General features: G+C 41.7%; 1 protein-coding gene across 1 annotated transcript; it reads right to left on the reverse strand.

Annotated features, from left to right (window-relative positions):
- Positions 1-228: 228 nt before the first annotated feature.
- On the reverse strand, positions 229-21,576 carry LOC115167125 (growth arrest-specific protein 2). Its single transcript, XM_029721233.1, has 9 exons — positions 21,500-21,576; positions 21,144-21,371; positions 14,532-14,760; positions 13,471-13,580; positions 9,723-9,864; positions 5,762-5,825; positions 5,122-5,635; positions 4,814-4,921; positions 229-483 (listed from the first exon to the last, which is right to left on the reverse strand). The coding sequence occupies exons 3-9, from the start codon at positions 14,740-14,742 to the stop codon at positions 271-273; spliced, it is 1,362 nt and encodes a 453-aa protein (XP_029577093.1). The 5' UTR covers positions 14,743-14,760; positions 21,144-21,371; positions 21,500-21,576; the 3' UTR covers positions 229-270.
- Between the last annotated feature and the right edge of the window lie 385 nt (positions 21,577-21,961).

Raw genomic sequence — 21,961 nt, forward strand, 5'->3', positions numbered from 1 at the left:
CTAATCTTAAATTGTTTTATTTATTTAACCTTTATTTAACTAGGCAAGTCAGTTAAGAACAAATTCTTATTTACAATGACGGCCTAGGAACAGTGGGTTAACTGCCTTTTAGCTTGTCAGATTTTTAGCTTGTCAGCTCAGGGATTCGATCTAGCAACTTTTCGGTTACTGTCCGAATGCTCTAACCACTAGGCTACCTACCGCCCCAAAATAACACCATACCAGGTATTTTGTTGACAGTTATCTGTTATGGTTGAACAGATTCATGTTTTATTTCTTGGCACGATAGTGTGCCCCCACCACCATGTAGCTGTCTGGTGACAGTGGTAAGAGGTCCTTCATGTTGGGGGACTTTCCTTTGGCCCAACAGGTCCTGAGCGGGGTGACCGGTGGACTCCGGCAGGGGTCATGCTTCAGCAGGTAACATCCCAAGGTCTCCCAGCCTCCCCCGATGCGCACCATCACATGATGCTCATTCAGCATCTGCAGGAGGAACAAGATGGAGGGGATAGTCAGAAACAGCAGGTACAATAAAACCCATGACTGCTATTCCATTTGAGCAACTTAGCCAGTTCAACCATATCACAACAAATGTACTTGTTTGTTGCTCAGTACCTAGCTTGGTTTTGAATCCCCCTTCACCTATGTCTGATTTCAAGTAGGCCAAGGCATAGTAACCTTGGAAAATGTTATGATTCACTCCCTAGACGGAAACTGCTCTTTGTATGACCCCCGAGCCAAGAGAAGATACCCTTCTAATCAAATATTGACCAGTTCCTTCTGCCTGTGTAACAGCACTCATGAAAGTCAAATGATCTCTGATCCATAGAAAGAGACAGCTTTGTCAAAATCTCATTAAGCCAAATGAAACACTGCCTCATGATGCCAGCTGAGCACATGCGGTGGACTAATCCACAGACATGCACGCACAGGCACGCAGGCACGTACACAGAGGACACAGCATTCATAAATAGTACATTGTTGTGAAGTCACCATGTACATAGTTACACTTAGAACACCTGTGATAGCAGGCAAACACTCTGAGATATTAGCACTCTTTAAATTAAACCCTCTGACATCTACTGCATAGACACCTTCCTCTACACATCACCCTCTGGTCTGGTGCAAACCTGACGCTACCATGGCAACAGCTCTCAAATAATACAGTCGGATTGTAAGAAAATGAAAGCAGCGAAATAGAGATCGCTGTCTCTTTACAAATCTGTAGCTCCACACAGACATCTAGATTCCCAAGAGGCCTTGCCTGGCCAGCCGTCCTTCTGTCAACACCGGCCCACCCCCTCCTTCCTTATCGCCCATAACCCCTTCATTATGGAACCATTAAGAATGTGATAATACAAGCAGATTTACACCCCTGCTATACACCTCCTGTCCTCCACTATGCATACTAATGGCGAGATGGACGGTGGAGGGGTGTAAGTGAATACACACACGCACATACACAAGCACCCACATGCACACAGAAAATGCCTGGTAGTCCCATTTACCAACCAAAGAAGCCCCTGAGACGTGATCTGCCTCAGCTGTCCACCGGCAGATTAAAATGTTATTGCTGACAGAGGGGTCAAGTTTGACATAACACACGAACACAAGGGTAAGAAGGAGGGAGGGGGAGCAGGAGCAGTGGAGGGAAACACCTATATGTTTTTTCCACTCATCAACCTTAGGTTAGAGCTATCCATACAAATGTGTGCTAAAATACTGTAGGCTATAAGGATTTGTCTTATAGCCTACAGCACTACATTTCAAGAGCTCTATGAGGAAAATATATTTGGGTTACTGTATTTATTTAATTGCGTATGTAACAGAACACTAGTCAACTCAGAACACTAGTCAAAATATGTTATGACTGTTATGGCTCTCAAAACTCAATATTCACATAGTAGAATTATGCAAGTAGACTTTCTCAGGAATTGTGCACAAAACCCCCTGCGGCTGACATCTTCTTCTATATAATCAGATTCATTCTAACAACCCCTGCCCCCCACACGTGTGCCTTTACTCCAGCCCATAAGCTGACTGCTGGATTCCCCTGTGTCCTCCTTCCCTGGCAGCTCTATTGATTCTCTCTCCTCCCGTTTGTTGTTGAAAGATTCATGAGAATGCTAATGGTGGAAGAGGCCTTCAGCCATCATCCACTAGGGGCCATGCTTTAACCATTCCCTTCTGAGGAAAGGTTATTGTGATTGCACTGGTCATTACATGAGAGATGGAGTAATTGTATTGTAGAAATTCACATTTATCTCACTCTATGGGAGGATCTTGTCACATGCAAAAAGGGCTTGGACTTTAATATATCCTAACCACCGTCTCCTACTTATTCTTAAATGAAACTGCTTTTTCCTTTTAGGTAGTCCCATAGAACTTTAATGATTGCTTAAATGGAGATATGTCTTCTTTTTATAGCTATCAGACCACTGCTAAAATATAAAGCGAACCAAACAAAGCTCCTATGTGTTCTGATGGAAATAGGAAGTAATGGAAGTGAGATGATATTGTGAAAGGTTTTAATGTCTCCCTTCTTTTCAGTGCCAGACACAGTTACCATCCCTGCTATAAAGCCTGGTGCTTAATTGGGCTTGGAGAAGAAAAGCCTTCCTTTCTTCAACAGCTGAGAATGCTGCATGAAGCCCTCCGGGCTAGCATGATTGAAAAATCTCCAGTGGAGAGAGGGGGTGTCATACCAGGCCAGGCTTCAATGAGCTGTCTGATTAAATCACACCACTAATGACTTGGTCTTAGTAATCAATAGATTCTGCTCTTTAAAAAGCCAAGCAAACATCACAGGACTCATACAGACAGACAGCCAGCCAGACATACAGGGGTTATCAGGGCCTGGTTAATGGGCATTAATGGGCATCACTTCACACAGGTAAAATCTTTACAGTGGAGTGGAGTGGACTGTAGTGCTCTATTCATACAGAGAAGAGAAGTGTGTTTTTTAGTGATTGAGTGAAAGGACTGTGTATCCTGCAGGTAGTGCTGTACAGCAGGGGTCTTCAACCTTTTCTTGCCCAGGAACCTCCTCCTAGGCAACCGACAACCCAGGGACCCCCGTCATACCTTAGGCGACATTAGAAAGACAATATACCCTCTTTTCTGGTGTGGATGACAATAATAATATTTTCTGTTATTCACAATGTATTCATTCTGTTGTTGCTAGCAATATTCTTAAAAACATTGAAATAATCAAATGAAATCACTTAAAAAAATATCCACCTGCGGTACATGGGCTGCAGACCCACGGTTGAATACCTCAGCTGTACAGTAATAACAGTTAGGATGGAGATGTTGGGCACACAGACAATCTAAAGTGAAAAAGGTAACGTAGCCTGGCACAAGTCCATGTTGCTGTAATTAAATCTGTAATTAGCCGTTATTCTCAGGAAACCACAAAAGACTAAAATATGCCAAAGTGTGTTTAGGGGAGGGCATCTGGAATATCAGGAAAATTACAGAGCTTCAACAGACAAGCGTGCAACCAAACCCCAGTCATATGACCTTGGTTGCCGAGAAACACTGAAGCATGAAAGAAAGGAAAAATACAATACCCTGAGCATGAAACCTTCAGGGTACGCATATTTCTCCATTTTGTAAATGTTCGTCCTAAACATACAGCCTGACTGAACTTGGCCATAAACCAACAACATCCCTTGGCTATCCGTTTTTATGACCTCCATTTTGTTTGATGTGGCGTAAGGGCATGTTTTCCCATGTCAGACATTTGACTATTACTGAGAAACAGGTGTTCCGTGAGTCTAAGGCAGCCATTATATCTAAACAGGCAGTAAAAATAAGGTGCCTGTTTCTCAGGGAAGAAAAATAGGAATGCAGTTGTAACTCAGCGTGTCAGCTTACTGACAAAGACAGCTAAATCACATACTGATATTGAGTAACACATTCTAAGCCACTGGATTTCAATAACATTAACTGAGCATTAAAACAGTCTTCTGTTGGTGACCAATTGTCCCCAAAAGATGAGAAACAACATATGGTTTGGTCTGTCAGCTCAGTGTGGACAGAAGACAGACGATGCTACAGTGTCAGTCAAGGCCATATAGAGAAAGCTTCCAGTGAGGAAACAATTGATGCATTTCTGGTTCATTGAACCCATAGAGTGCAACCCCATCCAATTGTTGATAAATTAACTATGGAATTGAATAGTCCATTTCAGAATATATTTGACATGGAGCAACTAAAGGCAAAATACACATTTTACTCAATCAAGTTTTACATTATAGCTAAGATTTCACTTTTTGTTTAACAAAATAATATACAATAACTTATTTGTAAGACATTCAATACATATTAGGACAAATCAAGTAATACAAACCTGGGCATGTTTTAATAATACTTTTTCCCATTAGAACTCAGTCTACTGTTGCCAAGCAACCCTGTGTCCCATGGTGCTTTGCCTGGAACAAGTCCTTCTCTACAGATTCCCACATATTGCAGCTTAGTGCAGCAAACATGCCCTCATTGCTCAATATTCTGAATATATGTCAATCAACATTCTTAAATATCACTTGATTAAAAAACAACCACATACGGAAATGCAAAGAATGTAATATGTTGGTATTAAGTCAATACCAACAAATTAAATTCCTTATATTTCCTCATGTGGTTGTTGGTTTAAATGAATGTTTTATGTCCATACAGTATGTGTCCTATAAATGATGTCACTCACTGCTGTATAGAACAATATAAAAATAATCTACTTCCATGGTTTCACGCAACTGCCTGAGGTTTATTAACCCCGACAATTAGGGTGAAGGAAGGGGTGTTGACATACTCGTACGTAGAGGACCTTCTCCCCGACACGATAGCGTCCTTTAGGATGCTTCTCCACAGGGAACTTAGTGGGGCAGCTGCATGGCGGGTCCTCGATAATGTTTCTCACCTGAAACACAAAACATCTCTCAGATAAAGCAAGCAAAGACATAACCTCCTCCTACCCGTAGCTATACCTACCAGCATACTTAAGATCTTTCCTATGATACAGTCAGTGGGGCAAGATGACACTGATTAGCTACTGTATTTCTCATTATATTGATGGGTAATTCATGGTTACTTTAGGCCTATTTGAGAGTAGGTACTTACAATGTCATCCAACAAGTCGCATGTGCTTGGCATCTTCTTAGCAGATGATTTGCTTGGACGACGCGCCATGGGCTTAGGTGAGGGAGAGGGTGAGGGTTGGGATGGAGGTGACGGCAGTGGCGGAGAATGTGTAGATGGGGAGACAGGGGTCTCTGTAAGGCTCAGGGCTGAGATAGTATCTGTGGTTGGTGTTGTTGGAGGGGTCTGCGTGGAGGTTGTGACAGTGGTAACAGGTGAGGTTTGAGTGGAAGTTGTGCTAGTGGTGGTTGACGAGGATGAGATGGAAGTTGGAGGTGTAGGGTCTATTGGGGCTGGGGAAGGGGAAGGGGGTGGGCTTGGACTGGGAGGTGGGGTTACGGAAGCAGGGGGTGTAGGAGCATGGAGCAGTGGTAAGATTAAGGGAAGAGTTGTGGGTGAGGGGAAGGCCAGAGGTGACGATGGGGTGAGAGACCCTCCCTCCTCCCTCTCTATCTCTCTCTCCAGCTTCACCAAACCTGGGGGCTCCACACCATACCTGAGAGCGAGTCAGTGAGACACCACGACTGTTAGACGGTTGGTAAAGAAAGATTCCATGAACTGGGAAAAGTGCAGTTGTGCAAGTCTCTGAGTGAATGATGTACACAGAGTCATGACAACTCACCTGACTGCAATCCTTCCCAGCTCCATAAGACAGAGACACACCTCCCGAGGTTGTTTGTGAAGCACTGCCCATAAAGCACACACACAACTTATGTCATGGCTAAACAAATACTGTCATATTAATGTATTATCTTTATGCATAAAGCCTGATGACATGAACAGCAGCTAAATGTGTGTTTACATAAACGTCCATGACAAACCACACAGATTGTCAGGATGTCAGGACACACAAAAACAACCTTCATCCTGCACCAAGCTATTTGAATATGAGGATTCACACAGACAAAATTGAATAAAGATCAAACCAATGTGTTTACATTTCAAGAACCACACACACACACACACACACACACACACACACACGCACACACGCACACACGCACACACGCGCACACACGCACACACGCACACACACACACACACACACACACACACACACACACACACACACACACACACACATACACATTTGCTACCCATTAACAATGAGTATAATTCAGCTGCCAAAGGAGATGCTTTCAAAGATAAAACAGAACATTATCTGTGAGGAAAATGAAAACAAAAGCAGCATTTTGAATACGGGTGAATGTCAGTGAGGATTCAGGAGGGGTTATGCCTTTCTCCAGCGCCCAGCTATCTTTGAAGCTGAACTCAAATCCCTGCAGGCACCAGACACGTGTGTAAAGAAAACGTGGGCATGCAGGCTGAACACAGCACGCTCAATGCCTGTAATTATCAGTAGTCTTCAAAGTTAGGCTCTCCAAAGTGATTAAAATACTTATCAAAACATATCTTGTTCTAAACATGTAATTTCATTTCACAGGGACAGAAGGTGTGGTTTTGTTTTGGAGGGAAAGGAATCATGGATATACTGTGTCGTGAAATTAACTTCTCTCAGTAGCCTAACATGAAAATGAAGCACCACCAAAACACAAACAATTCGGAAAAGTTATGGTATTATAGTTCAAATGTGAGACACATTGGACACACCTCCCGAATGTGTCCATAGGTAACTTTTGATCTTTGAAATTGGCAATGAAGTTCCTTGTCATTGCTCTATTCTGTAAATCCATCATTACACCAGGGATGCAGCAGGGAAGAGGGAGGAGAGAAAGCAGGAAGAGAGTAGAGCAGACATAACGCCACAAATACACAGTATACACTTACATGTAGTTGTACATTGAAGTACAACAATTTAAGCAATTATGTACATATGAAAATGCACAGTATGAGTGACTTTAAAATTCCTGTGTCAAACATAAATATTGAAAAATACAGTAGTCATCATGTACATGTCCTATCATTCTGAGAGAAAATTCACCAACAAGCCAGTTTAGTCAGACTAGGGGGAAAACTGACGTATATGGTAGTTAAACCTACACATTAACTCTCTCAGTGTCACGCATGCCCATGAGGAACATGCCCAGGTGGAATAGGTATACCGCACACACAGTTAATATCACTAAATGTGGTCAACATGCAATAACTAGCCTCCCATGTCCCTCAGTACTGAAGGCATCAAACAGAAACAGAGATGAATGAGTGATACATGATCCTAAGACAAGACAATCCAAGTCACAGAAGAAAATATATCATTCCTCTATTCAAGGTACAGAGTCAGCTAGCACTGTGAGCTGACCTGCTTTCCAGCTCTACCTAAACATCTGTCTCTTTCATTCCCTTTAAAGCATCTCATCCACTCACTAAATCCTCTACAGCTAGTGAGGAAGCATGGCTGGCGTTCTCATAGTGACAGTCACAGATAAAAGCTAGGGAGTCAGTGGAGGACAAAGACAGGTGACACTGGAGTGTTTTCCCAGTGGGGCCATGCTTCTACAGAACAGAGGACTGAATGGGAAACAGCACAGTCTTTCAACAGGGGACAGGCTACTAATCCAGAACAGGCACAAGAAAGAAACCAGAGACTACTGCCAGGGGCCTTCCATGGTCTGATGAGAGGGTATGATAGAGTATATATACAGTTGAAGTCAGAAGTTCACATACATTTAGGTTGGAGTCATTAAAACTCGTTGATCAACCACTCCACACATTTCTTGTTAACAAACTATAGTTTTGGTAAGTCGGTTAAGACATCTACTTTGTGCTTGACACAAGTAATGTTTCCAACAATTGTTTACAGACAGATTATTTCACTTATAATTCACTGTATCACAATTCTAGTGGGTCAGAAGTTATTAACATACACTAAGTTGACTGTGCCTTTAAAGAGCTTGGAAAATTCCAGAAAAAGATGTCATGGCTTTAGAAGCTTCTGATAGGCTAATTGATATCATTTGAGTCAATTGGAGGTGTACCTGTGGATGTATTTCAAGGCCTACCTTCAATCTCAGTGCCTCTTTGCTTGGCATCATGGGAAAATCAAAAGAAATCAGCCAAGACCTCAGAAAAATAATAGTAGAACTCCAGAAGTCTGGTTCATCCTTGGGAGCAATTTCCAAGTGCCTGAAGGTACCATGTTCATCTGTACAAACAATAGTATGCAAGTATAAACACCATGGGAACACACAGCCATCATTCCGCTCAGGAAGGAGATGCGTTCTGTCTCCTAGAGATGAATGTATTTTGGTGCGAAAAGTGCAAATCAATCCCAGAACAACCGCAAAGGACCTTGTGAAGATGCTGGAGGAAACAGGTACAAAAGTATCTATATCCACAGTAAAACAAGTCCTATATCGACATAACCTGAAAGGCCGCTCAGCAAGGAAGAAGCCACTGCTCCAAAACCGACATAAAAAAGTCAGACTACGGTTTGCAACTGCACATGGGGACAAAGATCGCACTTTCTGGAGAAATGTCCTCTGGTCTGATGAAACAAAAATAGAACTGTTTGGCCATAATGACTATTGTTATGTTTGGAGGAAAAAGGGGGAGGCTTACAAGCCCGAAGAACACCATCCCAACCGTGAAGCACGGGGGTGGCAGCATCATGTTGTGGGGTGCTTTGCTGCAGGAGGGACTAGTGCACTTCACAAAATAGATGGCATCATGAGGCAGGAAAATTATGTGGGTATATTGAAGCAACATCTCAAGACATCAGTCAGGAAGTTAAAGCTTGGTCGCAAATGACCCCAAGCATACTTCCAAAGTTGTGGCAAAATGGCTTAAGGACAACAAAGTCAAGATATTGGAGTGGCCATCACAAGCCCTGACCTCATCCTATACAAAATTTGTGGGCAGAACTGAAAAAGCGTGTGTGAGCAAGGAGGCCTACAAACCTGACTCAGTTACACCAGCACTGTCAGGAGGAATGGGCCAACATTCACTCACCTTATTGTGGGAAGCTTATGGAAGGATACCTGAAACGTTTGACCCAAGTTAAACATTTTAAAGGCAATGCTACCAAATACTAATTGAATGCATGTAAACTTCTGACCCACTGGGAATGTAATGAGGGAAATAAATGCTGAAATAAATAATTCTCTCTACTATTATTCTGACATTTCACATTCTTAAAATAAAGTGGTAATCCTAACTGACCTAAAACAGGGAATTTTTACTAGGATTAAATGTCAGGAATTGTGAAAACTGAGTTTAAATGTATTTGGCTAAGGTGTATGTAAACTTCCAACTTCAACTATATATATATATGGATGAGAGTAGAGATGGGATGGGGGTCGGGAACGTTTTAAAAGCAGACATCTTGTGTCGTGTATGAGGACTGTTTCTCAATAAGATTATCTCTGCTAAGTCTCTGGACGTTGCACATCCTGAGCACAGATTTACAACAGGTTAGAATCGGCAGAAGTGTGTTAATGAACTAACTGTAGGGTTTGTTGCCAATTAGCCATACCATTTCAGTGTTCATGCGTTAATCTGGTTGACTCTGACAGAGATTTCCAGATTCTCTCTTAGACAGACAACTTGATGGACATTGGCTGTTTAAGAACAGATTTGTGTCCTGTCAGTGCCAGACGGAAATGGACAAACAAGTAGGCACTCACCCAAACCTTCAGACTCAAACAGGTAAGTCTCATCCACACCAATCTTCCGACACCAGTAGAGGAAGTTGGCAGCGTTGTCCCGGGCAAAGAAAGAGCCAGAAGTAGCATCAGCTCGCCAATGAATCACCCTGCGGACGAAGGGCTGGGGAAAATACACAGGGACAATCACCAAGTCAGTGTCAATACTCTAATTCAGGTCAATACACTGAGTATACCAAACATTAAGAACACCTTCCTAATTTTGAGTTGCATCCCCCCCTTTAGCACTCAGAACAGCCTCAATTTGTCAGGACATGAACTCTACAATGTGTCGAAAGCGTTCCACAGGGATGCTGGCCCATGCTGACTCCAGTGCTTCCCACAGTTGTGTCAAGTTGTCTGGATGTCCTTAGGCTGGTGGACCATTCTTGATACACACATGAAACTGTTGAGCATGAAAAACCCAGCAGTGTTACAGTTCTTGACACAAACCGGTGCACCTGGCACCTACTACCATACCCCGTTCAAAGGCACTTACATTTTTTGTCTTTCCCATTCACTCTCTGAATGGCACATATACACAATCCATGTCTCAGTTGTTTCAAGGCTTAAAAATCCTTATTTAACCTATCTCCTGCTCTTCATCTACACTGATTGAAGTGGATTTAACAAGTGACATTAATAATGGATCATATCTTTCACCTGGATTCACCTGGTCAGTCTATGTCATGGAAAGAGCAACTGTTCTTAATGTTTTTTATACTCAGTGTATAACATGGTATAACTAGTGCATTATAATTATTAATAACAGCTAATTTGGGGTCAATACCACTACATTATCCTCTTGGCATCAATTATTTCCTTAAAGGCCCAATGCAGCCATTTTTATATCAATATCAAATCATTTCTGGATAACAATTAAGTTCCTTACTGTAAGAGTTTCCATAAACAGTTTCCAAAAGAAACAGAAATAGCTTTTTAGCAAAAAAAAACATTTCTCAAGCAAGAATTTTGCTAGGACTGTCTGGGAGTGGTCTGAATGTGGAGGGGCAAACTGAAAACTAACTGTTAATGCCAGAGAGGTTTGGAACTCTCTTTGTTATTGCTCTATTAACTAATTTACAGCCTGGTGATGATACCAGGCAGGCCAAAACTCCATCCCACCAAAACAGGCTGTAATTTCAGGTGGTCTTTTCAAACAGCTCTTACACTAAAATGCCATTATCATCATTTTCACAATTTCACAGTATTATTCCAATCTCATAGTGTGGAAATATATATATATAAACACAAGAAAATCACGTTTTTGACTGCATTAGGCCTTTAACTAATTAACCGCCTGGTGATGTCACCAGGCAAGCCTTGTCTTGTTGCCTTTTGTTCTATGTTGCTCTGTCTGTATGCTACAGTGAGGGAAAAAAGTATTTGATCCCCTGCTGATTTTGTACGTTTGCCCACTGACAAAGAAATTATCAGTCTATAATTTTAATGGTAGGTTTATTTGAACAGTGAGAGACAGAATAACAACAAAAAAATCCAGGAAAACGCATGTCAAAAATGTTATAAATTGATTTGCATTTTAATGAGGGAAATAAGTATTTGACCCCTCTGCAAAACATGACTTAGTAGTTGGTGGCAAAACCCTTGTTGACAATCACAGAGGTCAGATGTTTCTTGTAGTTGGGCACCAGGTTTGCACACATCTCAGAAGGGATTTTGTCCCACTCCTCTTTGCAGATCTTCTTCAAGTCATTAAGGTTTCGAGGCTGTCGTTTGGCAACTCGAACCTTCAGCTCCCTCCACAGATTTTCTCTGGGATTAAGGTCTGCAGACTGGCTAGGCCACTCCAGGACCTTAATGTGCTTCTTCTTGAGCCACACCTTTGTTGCCAAAGGTCACGTCCACGTCCATCGTCCCTTTGATGCGGTGAAGTTGTCCTGTCCCCTTAGCAGAAAAACACCCCCAAAGCATAATGTTTCCACCTCCATCTTTGACGGTGGGGATGGTGTTCTTGGGGTCATAGGCAGCATTCCTCCTCCTCCAAACACGGCGAGTTGAGTTGATGCCAAAGAGCTCCATTTTGATCTCATCTGACCACAACACTTTCACCCAGTTGTCCTCTGAATCATTCAGATGTTCATTGTCAAACTTCAGATGGGCATGTATATCTGCTTTCTTGAGCAGGGGGACCTTGCGGGCGCTGCAGGATTTCAGTCCTTCACGGCGTAGTGTGTTACCAATTGTTTTCTTGGTGACTATGGTCCCAGCTGCCTTGAGATCATTGACAAGATCTTCCCGTGTAGTTCTGGGCTGATTCACCACCGTTCTCATGATCATTGCAACTCCACAAGGTGAGATCTTGCATGGAGCCCCAGGCCGAGGGATATTGACAGTTTCTTCCATTTGCGAATAATCGCACCAACTGTTGTCATCTTCTCACCAAGCTGCTTGGCGATGGTCTTGTAGCCTATTCCAGCCTTGTGTAGGTCTACAATGTTGTCCCTGACATCCTTGGAGAGCTCTTTGGTCTTGGCCATGGTGGAGAGTTTGGAATCTGATTGATTTATTGCTTCTGTGGACAGGTGTCTTTTATACAGGTAAGAAACTGAGATTAGGAGCACTCCCTTTAAGTGTGTGCTCCTAATCTCAGCTCGTTACCTGTATAAAAGACACCTGGGAGCCAGAAATCTTTCTGATTGAGAGGGGGTCAAATACTTATTTCCCTCATTAAAATGCAAATGAATTTATAACATTTTTAACATGCGTTTTTCTGGATTTTTTTGTTGTTATTCTGTCTCTCACTGTTCAAATAAACCTACCATTAAAATTATAGACTGATCATTGCTTTGTCAGTGGGCAAACGTACAAAATCAGCAGGGGATCAAATACTTTTTTCCCTCACCGTATGTCTTGCTTGTCCTATGTTGCTCTGCATGTGCTCACTGCTCAATGATTGTCTATATTGTAATTGTTTTTAATAACATGCCCAGGGACTGCGGTTGAAAATTAGCCGGCTGGCTAAAACCGGCACTTTTACTGAAACATTGATTAATGTTCACTGTCCCTGTAAAAATTGAATAAACTCAAACTCAAGCCAAAACTCCACCCATGCAAAACCTACTGATTACAAGGTCCTGTGTAGATTGTATTTTCAACCAGCGACTATTAGGAAATAACACTGATCAAATGTTTTCACTTTTTTACAGTGCTAGTTTTATCAGCTGTTGAACAATATTTTAAAAACAAAAAACAGTTAAACATAATTTTGACAGCACTGGGCCTTTAATTAAATTCCTTCCAAATGTCTAGTCAAGATGTGAACCATAGAAAGTAACTCCAACAACCAGCACTTGGGCAGATTCTGTGTAAGATTATAAACAATATTGAGTTATTTTTGTATAAATTTAGGAAACAGTTACTAGTAAACGCAATTCAAGAATGACAATGAAGCATTGCATTATGCAGATCTCAGTCAGTATCAGCAGCAGCAGCACTTTGAGAAGGGGTGAGGAGAACCACAGATGGTGACTTCAAAACCAGAGACTCTCAGTGAAACATTCTGTCCTTTATTGTCTACTTTCAAGTGACGGCTAGGATTCAACGTAATAAAAAAATACACCAAAGACGGCTCAATTGCAGATCGTATCTTTAGACTGAGCCACTGAAATATTGACATCTGTATGGCATAAGTAAGTTGATGAAAGATCGATATTCTTAATTGTGATCATGTAATGTATGCTGTCTATGGTCATGTATGTTTGTATGTTACCTTGCCATTGCTGCCTTGGATCATCCTCTCCTGTAGCTCCTCGGCCAGCTGGCACAGCAGAACCCCATTATCCAGCCTGTCCATCAGGCTGTCAGCCGTGACCCCAGAGTCTGTGGCGAGAAGTGTCAGTCACCAACACCATGCTAAACAGGCCACAGAAAGGGGAGCCCATTTCACATCAAATAGTTGTCTTATATCACTGTGTGCTTTACATCTAATAATAATATTTTATTTACTTATACCCTGTTTAAAAAAAATCAGCTGTACATGATAAGTGACTAAATAGTAGCAACATACTTATCATGTAGGGCGTTATATGTCATAACACAGGTGTTTTTGTCCTGAGGTTACTACTCACTGCGATGACACAGATGTACTATACTGCTCTGGCATTATTTGTGAGGGTGTTGATCTGGAGTAATGCATTTTTATTATGCCATATTAAACTGAAGCATTTGCCTTGTTAATGGGACCGTATTATTAACAACATCATTCTCATGCAAACTTCCTGGTTGTAGACCTAGAAAATTCTTATGCGTGGCTTTGCATTGTTGCAAGTCGATCCTTATGTGTGAGTGATGGATATTATCTAGTCATCTCCCCGACCCAGACACACACAGGCTGTGACATGTTCAGACCGTTCCTGACTTCCTTCCAACAATATTGTTCCCATGGAATCTTAACAGGGTTCCTGTCAGTGACCAGACATGCAGGGGTATTTCAAGGGGTATTTCAAGGATTTAGGTTAATGTGTGCCTTTCCAGTTCAGAACACCAACCAATAGCAAGGTCCCCATTATCCAATATAAAAAGTATGATCCAATTTCATGTCCTCGCATAACCTGCATGTCATTGGGTGACATTTGTATTGATGTTCAGAAACTACAAAAATAGGCCTATGTTGCACAAGAATCTAGCGAAACCAATGCATCACATTATCTTAGTCATAGTTTAGACACATTCCTTGTTAAAAGTGTTTTAAAAGCCCCAAACCCCAAGATGGTTACAGGTTTGTTGCAGGTGCTTTGTAACAACATAAAAACCATGTGAAGGTCACCCTACCTAGAAATATGTTGAGCCAGAGAGCCAGGTCCTCTCTCATGGGCAGCAGGCTGGCCTCGTGGCGGCTGGGGAGCCATTTGGTGTACTGCTGTGGGCTCTCCAGACCAGGCCCATCGTGGTGCTGTTTGGGACTGAGGGGGCAACATATTCCGAGCCCAGTGAGATGTATTGGACTGTATTGGTCGTCCTCTGTTTCTATTGGACTGTTCATGGTTCCCTCCTCTTTTACCTGCAGGACAGGAGGAAAATAAGCTGTTAATGTTGTATTTCATTCATATTTAAAATATTTTGTATTGTCACTTTTCTAGATTTGCAACATTTGAATATGTCACATCAAAGGAGGGTTGGAGAGCTTATTTGTGGTGCAGCATTTCTATCTGTAAATCAGCTCTTTGTCAGAGGGGCGTCGACCTGTCTGTCAGCCTCTGGTGTTTCAATATTTTCTGTACATTTCTAGTTGTATACGTCAGGACAGCCATTCTGTTTAAAGTTTTAATAGCCTACTACAGCAAGCTCTAGCCTCTAGTTCATTTGACTGTAAATCAAATGGTGTGGAACACTCTCATTGACCCTAACCAGGCCTAGGAGCACTCCACACCTTCCTCCTAGAGCAGGGGCCAGGACAGGGGCATACAGCTGAGACAGGAGCCAAGAGTGGGCCAGGACGGGGGGCCTATGAGAGTCATCAACAGAGCACAGTAGGAGGACTGTCCACCAGACTCCCACATGAGCGGAAAGGTTTGCGGAAAGGTTTGGAGTTGGAGTTTGGAGTTGGTGGAGGTCCGGACAGGAGAAGGTTTTGGCACAGGTACAACTTGTAATAGTCTTCAGTGTGGAAACCAAAAGCATGGATGATACACATACAGACAACATACTAACCCACACACAAACACTATGGACCATGTATTCACAAACATACAAAATACATGTACTGACACAATAGATCACACACAGAGCCCACATACACACAAATCTTCACACAAACATGAACACACATGCACCAACCTTTTGTCATAAATGTTAGTGTAACTGATGTCAGGGAAGGATTTAATATACAAACATCTAAAGCCAAGAGCGAATCCCCTGGCACTATTCTATGCCTCATTTCTCCTCTTTCCAGACAAGTATTCATCATAAAGGCCAACCCCATGCAGAGACATGCTTCGGCTTCCCGTAATCCCCACAGTTAATCTGCAGGGGTAAGAAAACAACACATGCACCGGGGTTGTAGTGAAAGACCGAAGAAAATATACTGGTCAACTTCAATAAACACTAGAGTGGAGTGTTACCATAAGATGCCTAGATTCTATGGTATGAACATCTTAACGTCAGATGTGCCGTTCATTTCAATTGCCAAGAAAATGTGAGTTCTGTTTAAAGTCACAGACTATTGGAAGGTTAAACAAACTGACTGCTGACAGGGACGTAACCCCCACAGAAGCCATCACTCTAACTGTACTGAAAATAGCATTTGTTGATAGGATACACATGTACAAACAGTATCATTTCAAGGTAATGTCCTATTGTCTTCAAATATTGACTAAGGAGCTGTCATATTGTCACAGGCACCCACATGAAAAAATACTAGTTTACTATAGAATTCTATAATTAACTGTAGTATACTGTGGAATACTATACTACACACTGTAGTATCCTGTCACACATGTCGTGTGTGGAGGACCAAGACGCAACAGGGAAAGGTATACTCATTTTCTCTTTTTAATATATAGGAAGGAGAAACAAAATAAACACATATACAATTAACAGAAACGACACTAACCGTTCTGTCACATGACAAGCACAAAACAGAATGCAACTACCCACAAACCACAATACAAACACACCCATTATTATAGGACCTTCAATCAGAGGCAACGATAGACAGCTGCCTCCAACTGAAGGCCCCAACACCAATTAACTAAACATAGAAATACAAATGACTAGACAGAACATAGAAATAAACTAACATAGAACAATAACCAAAACCCTGGACTAATAAATCAAATACCCCTCTCTACATGGACACATACACACAACCACCCTGAACCACAAAACAAATACCCCCTGCCACGTCCTGACCAAACTAAACACTAACAAATAACACCTTTACAGGTCAGAACGTGACATATCCCTCAATCATGTGTAGTTCTTACTATAGAATTTTGTAGTATACTATAGAATACTACAGTAAATACTACAGTATTTAATTTGAATATACCCTGCCCATTCCCTTCCCAATATCACAATTTGTGTCACCCATAATTGAGAAACATACATGAAATGTATAGACCATATACTGTATTCCCTACAAGTTATAGAAAAGAGCAGAAGCGCTGAACTATCCGTTCAGTATTTCTCCAGTAGGTTTCCTAAAAGGAGAAAGCCTCCACTTCGATGTCAAAGATAATAAAACAAACACACTATAGTAAATACTGTGGTAATGTCCGCAAAAACATAACAGTAAATACTACAGTATACTACAGTCCACAAAAATACTACAGTAAATACTACAGTATACCGTACTACAGTCCCCAAAAATACTACAGTAAATACTACAGTACACTTCAATCCGCAAAAACACTACAGTAATTACTATAGTATATATTACAGTTCTCTTTTACTGCAGTATTTATGCAGTGCATTCGGAAATTATTCAGACCCCTTGACTTTTTCCACATTTTGTTAAGTTACAGCCTTATTATAAAATTTATTAAATCATTTTTTCCCCACATCAATCTACACACAATACTCCATAATGACAAAACAAAAACTGTTTTTTATACATTTTTATAAAAAACAGAAATACCTTATTTACGTAAGTATTCAGACCCTTTGCTATGAGACTCAAAATTGAGCTCAGGTGCATCCTGTTTCAATTGATCATCCTTCAAATGTTTCTACAACTTGATTGGAGTCCACCTGTGGTAAATTCAATTGATTGGACAGGATTTGTAAAGGCATACAACTGTCTACATAAGGTGTCAAAGTTGACAGTACAAGTCAGAGCAAAAACCAAGCCATGAGTTCGAAGGAATTGTCCGTAGAGCTCCGAGACAGGATTGTGTTGACTCACAGATCTGGGGAAGGGTACCAAAAGATGTCTGCAGCATTGAAGGTCCGAAGGAACACTGTGGCCTCCATCCTTCTTAAATGGAAGAAGTTTGGAACCACCAAGACTCTTTCTAGAGCTGGCCGCCCAGCCAAACTGAGCAATCGAGGGAGAAGGGCCTTGGTCAGGGAGGTAATTAAGAACTCGATGGTCACTCTGAAAGAGCTCCAGAGTTCCTCTGTGGAGAAGGGAGAACCTTCCAGAACGACAACCATCTCTGCAGCACTCCAACAATCAAGCCTTTATTGGTAGAGTGGCCAGACGGAAGCCACTCCTCAGTAAAAGGCACATGACAGCCCACATGGAGTTTGCCAAAAGGCACCTAAAGGACTTTCAGACCATGGGAAACAAAATTCTCTGGTCTGATGAAACCAAGACTCTTTGGCCTGAATGCCAAGCGTCACATCTGGAGAAAACCTGGCACCATCCCTACGGTGAAGCATGGTGGTGGCGGCATAATGCTGTGGGGATGTTTTTCAGTGGCAGGGACTGGAAGACTAGTCAGGATCGAGGGAAAGATAATTGGAGCAAAGTACAGAGAGATCGATGAAATCCTGCTCCAGAGCGCTCAGAACATCAGACTGGGGTGAAGGTTCACCATCCAACAGGACAATGACCGCTAACAGCCAAGGCAACGCAGGGATGGCTTCGGGACAAGTCTCTGAATGTCCTTGAGTGGCCCAGCCAGAGCTCGGACTTGAACCCGATCAAACATCTCTGGAGAGACATGAAAATAGCTGTGCAGCGTGGCTCCCCATCCAACCTGATAGAGCTTGAGAGGATCTGCAGAGAAGAATGGGAGAAACTCCCTAAATACAGGTGTGCCAAGCTTGGAGCATCATACCCAACAAGACTCGAGGCTGTAATCGCTGCCAAAGGTGCTTCAACAAAGTACTGAGTAAAGGGTCTGAATACTTACGCAATGTGATATTATTTGCAAAAATGTCAAAAAAACTATTTTTGGTTTGTCATTATTCGGTATTGTGTGTAGATCAATGAGGGGAAAAAACGATTTAATCAATTTTAGGCTGTAACGTAACAAAAAAAAGTCAAGGGGTCTGAATACTTTCTGAATGTACTGTACTATAGTTAACTGTAAATACCACAGCATACACTACAACGAATACTACAGTAAAGTCTGCCAAAACACTACAGTAAATACTACAGTATTTATACCATAGTATGCTGTAGTATTTTTTCAGGTGGGCAGGAAGGCCTACATAGTTTGCGCAACACAAGCCCCAGGTTAAGGGAGACACCTAGGAGACCTGGGAGCTGTGTGGAATCCAGACAGGTAGGAAGGGGGAGGAATGGCTGCTACTACCTATCTTGTCCATTTGCTAGTGAAAGCAGGTAGATGGCGCAGCAAGCACACAACCTATAGCATTAGAAGTAGGTCAATGTACCAACAAAGCCCTCAACCATGGACAGATCAGATTGATGATCTTGTAGACTCACGGTCCCTCTATGTTCGATGTAGTGACTTTAGTAGGGTGGCTTTGTAAATGCACCATGCAGGCGTAGTTGAGTAGATGGAGGCCTGTCTGCCATGTATGTGGCTGTTTTGCAGGCTGACCGGCCCGGGCCTGGGAGCCTCACGCTCTAACAGAACACACAGGTGCCACATTCACACCTCTACTACAGGACAATCCAGGGCTGCGGAAAGAGCGCAAAGGTCCCTGACATACCTTTTAGACACAAGGGGTCTTTATACTCAAGGCCGAAAATACATGTACACCCACACACACCTGCACACGTACACAGACACCAAAATATGCAACCATACAGTACACAAGTATACACAGACGCACACAAGCCCATACCTGCATTGATATTATGTAGGTCTCCACTACCTCATTTATTTAGCCCTACCTAAAATTCTATTAGCCAGCACAAGATTTCCTTCAGTGACATTTTGGAGCCTGTTACTGTGCTGCTTATTCATTGACTGTGTCTTAATGGGAGGGAAAAACCTCACAGGACAGGAAACTACCCATTAGGGGGAAAAAAGTTTTGAATTCTTCTGGTAATATCAAACTTAAGAATGTGTGTAGTATGTTCCTGTAATGCAAAAGCGGGCCATTCAAATTGAAATTGACAAGACTGATTGAGGGTCTGGTTCCCTTTGCCCTAGCTGGCCCTAACCTGGGCTCTCTCATGGGGATGGGTCTGACGGCTCTGATGTTGTCTCACATCTGGCACCGGTAAACAAGTGTCCTTTCACCAGGCTGAGAGAATGTTTTCATCTTGAAATTATAGTACCTCCTTTCAAGCTTCAAGAGTTTGAGCAGAAAAGACCTCAAACTGACAACGTCTTGTCCTGACACAAAGTCAATTGCCAACAGCAGTGTGTGTCACTGTGTTGTGGTACGTACTTAGAGCCCCTTTACTAAACCCCAATGACTGTCAAGTGGAACTAATTGACCACCAAACAGCCAGCAGGCTTTTTGTGGCAACTATGAACACATATCTATAGATGCTTTCAGAGACTTCCCCTGATCTAAATATCAGTTTTCCAAACAGTTTGGCTGAACAATTCAGAGAAGAAAAAGATGGGCAATTTCAATTTGATGTCTAACAGCATTTCTGGAAGCTACACCATTCTGGAACAGTATTTGAACAGAGATCTGGTGTCCCCAAGTATCGAGTCTCAGATCGAAACAGCTTAACTGTGGTAATGCGACCCTACTGAACACAGATATTCAAAGGGTTGGTTGGAGGGTAGGTAGACTACATCTTACTGGCCTCCAGGCCTGGTACATGGCTCTGTCTCAGCTGGTTCCAGACTAAATAAACCCCCAGACCGGCAGATAGGATTGTAAGGTCAATTGCCCATTGCTGTTTATACACCTTGAACAATGGGGCTTTACTCTAGAATTCCACTGGACATTCTTTTTTTTACTATGCCACTAAAATCAAACAGAAAAAATATGAATTTTAGCATGGACGGTTCTAAGGAGACATTTATAAAATAAACAGTGACCACAGCACAAGCTGTTCATTGAGTACAATATTAAGCACATGCATACTTATTTCGTTCAAAAAATGTATTATATTTTTTTATATAGAAAAATGTATTATATTTTTTTATATATATTCAGGTTCAAAATGAATATTAAGGTTTGGCAATGCAGCTGTCGTTTACCATCTATTACTTAGGACTTATCACATAAAATGAATGCTACAGCTTGAAATCGTCATTATTTCACTGATATTTCAATGATAAACTAGTGCATTTTTAAAATACATACATTTTATTTATAGCTTCACTTTTTAGATCACAAGTCACAAAGTCAACAACTGTTTTTTCTAGTAGGCCTAGTGGTGAGTAGTAGAAAATACAATTAGTGGAGAAACTGGTCAAACTAAACAAAAAAACACAGGCTATTTATTAATCATGTACAGCCATCACCATCCTCATCAATGACCTTCATTATTAAATATTCATAATATCTTAATCAACTTTCTGCATAGGAATAATACTTTATAAAGGAAATACTTACAGTGTCAATGAGTAAGTAAAACTGTTCAATAAATTCCTCCAGTAATAATCTACAAAGAGACTGTATGTCGGCACAGCAGGACCAAACATCAGTTACAGGTTATCTTCTCAGTTCCGCTAAATGGAAAATGTACAATAGGAACGCAGGCTACCTCCACTTCTCAATGAAACACCCCTGTGCGCCTTGTGAAAGCTGCAGGTGTCATCTTACAAGTTGTAGGTGTTACCGCTGTCAACGACGTTGTGACAAGAGAAAAGGCAGACTTGTATTAGTCACAGCGCAAGTTCCTATTATTTTGTATCTGGATTCCACTATAAATAATGTAGAACTATTACATTAGTCATCGCTAATGTTACCTTGTCTCATGGTGAGTACTGAACATTCTTGCTTTGAGCACTCAGCACCACTGTTTTGTCAGTCCTCTACCAGCAAGTTTCCCGCGGAGACTTTAATAATCTCCATCTGCTATTAACACGTGCAGGGGTTACTTGTGTGGGTGGTCTTTATGACTACTATGTGCAGGCAGTATCTTGAAATTCAGACCTGTCACCTCGTGTCTTTTGATATTTGGCGCGTCATCCATTCCATGTAGGCTAGCAATAAGGTGGAGTCATCAAACAAAACAGTTGTGAAAAGTTTTGAAATTGGACCTCGACAAAATGAACAACTTATTTTCTCTAAGGTCTATGTCAATATAGCTGGCAGCTCAGCTACCTAAGTGAAGAGGTAATTCAACAACTTTTGGACAGTATAAAAAATATATATATATTTCGTAAAAAAGAAACCAACGCATTTAGTCCCTATCCAGTTTACCTATG

The sequence above is a fragment of the Salmo trutta genome, chromosome 29 (assembly GCF_901001165.1).
Source record: "Salmo trutta chromosome 29, fSalTru1.1, whole genome shotgun sequence".
Lineage (NCBI taxonomy): Eukaryota > Metazoa > Chordata > Actinopteri > Salmoniformes > Salmonidae > Salmo > Salmo trutta.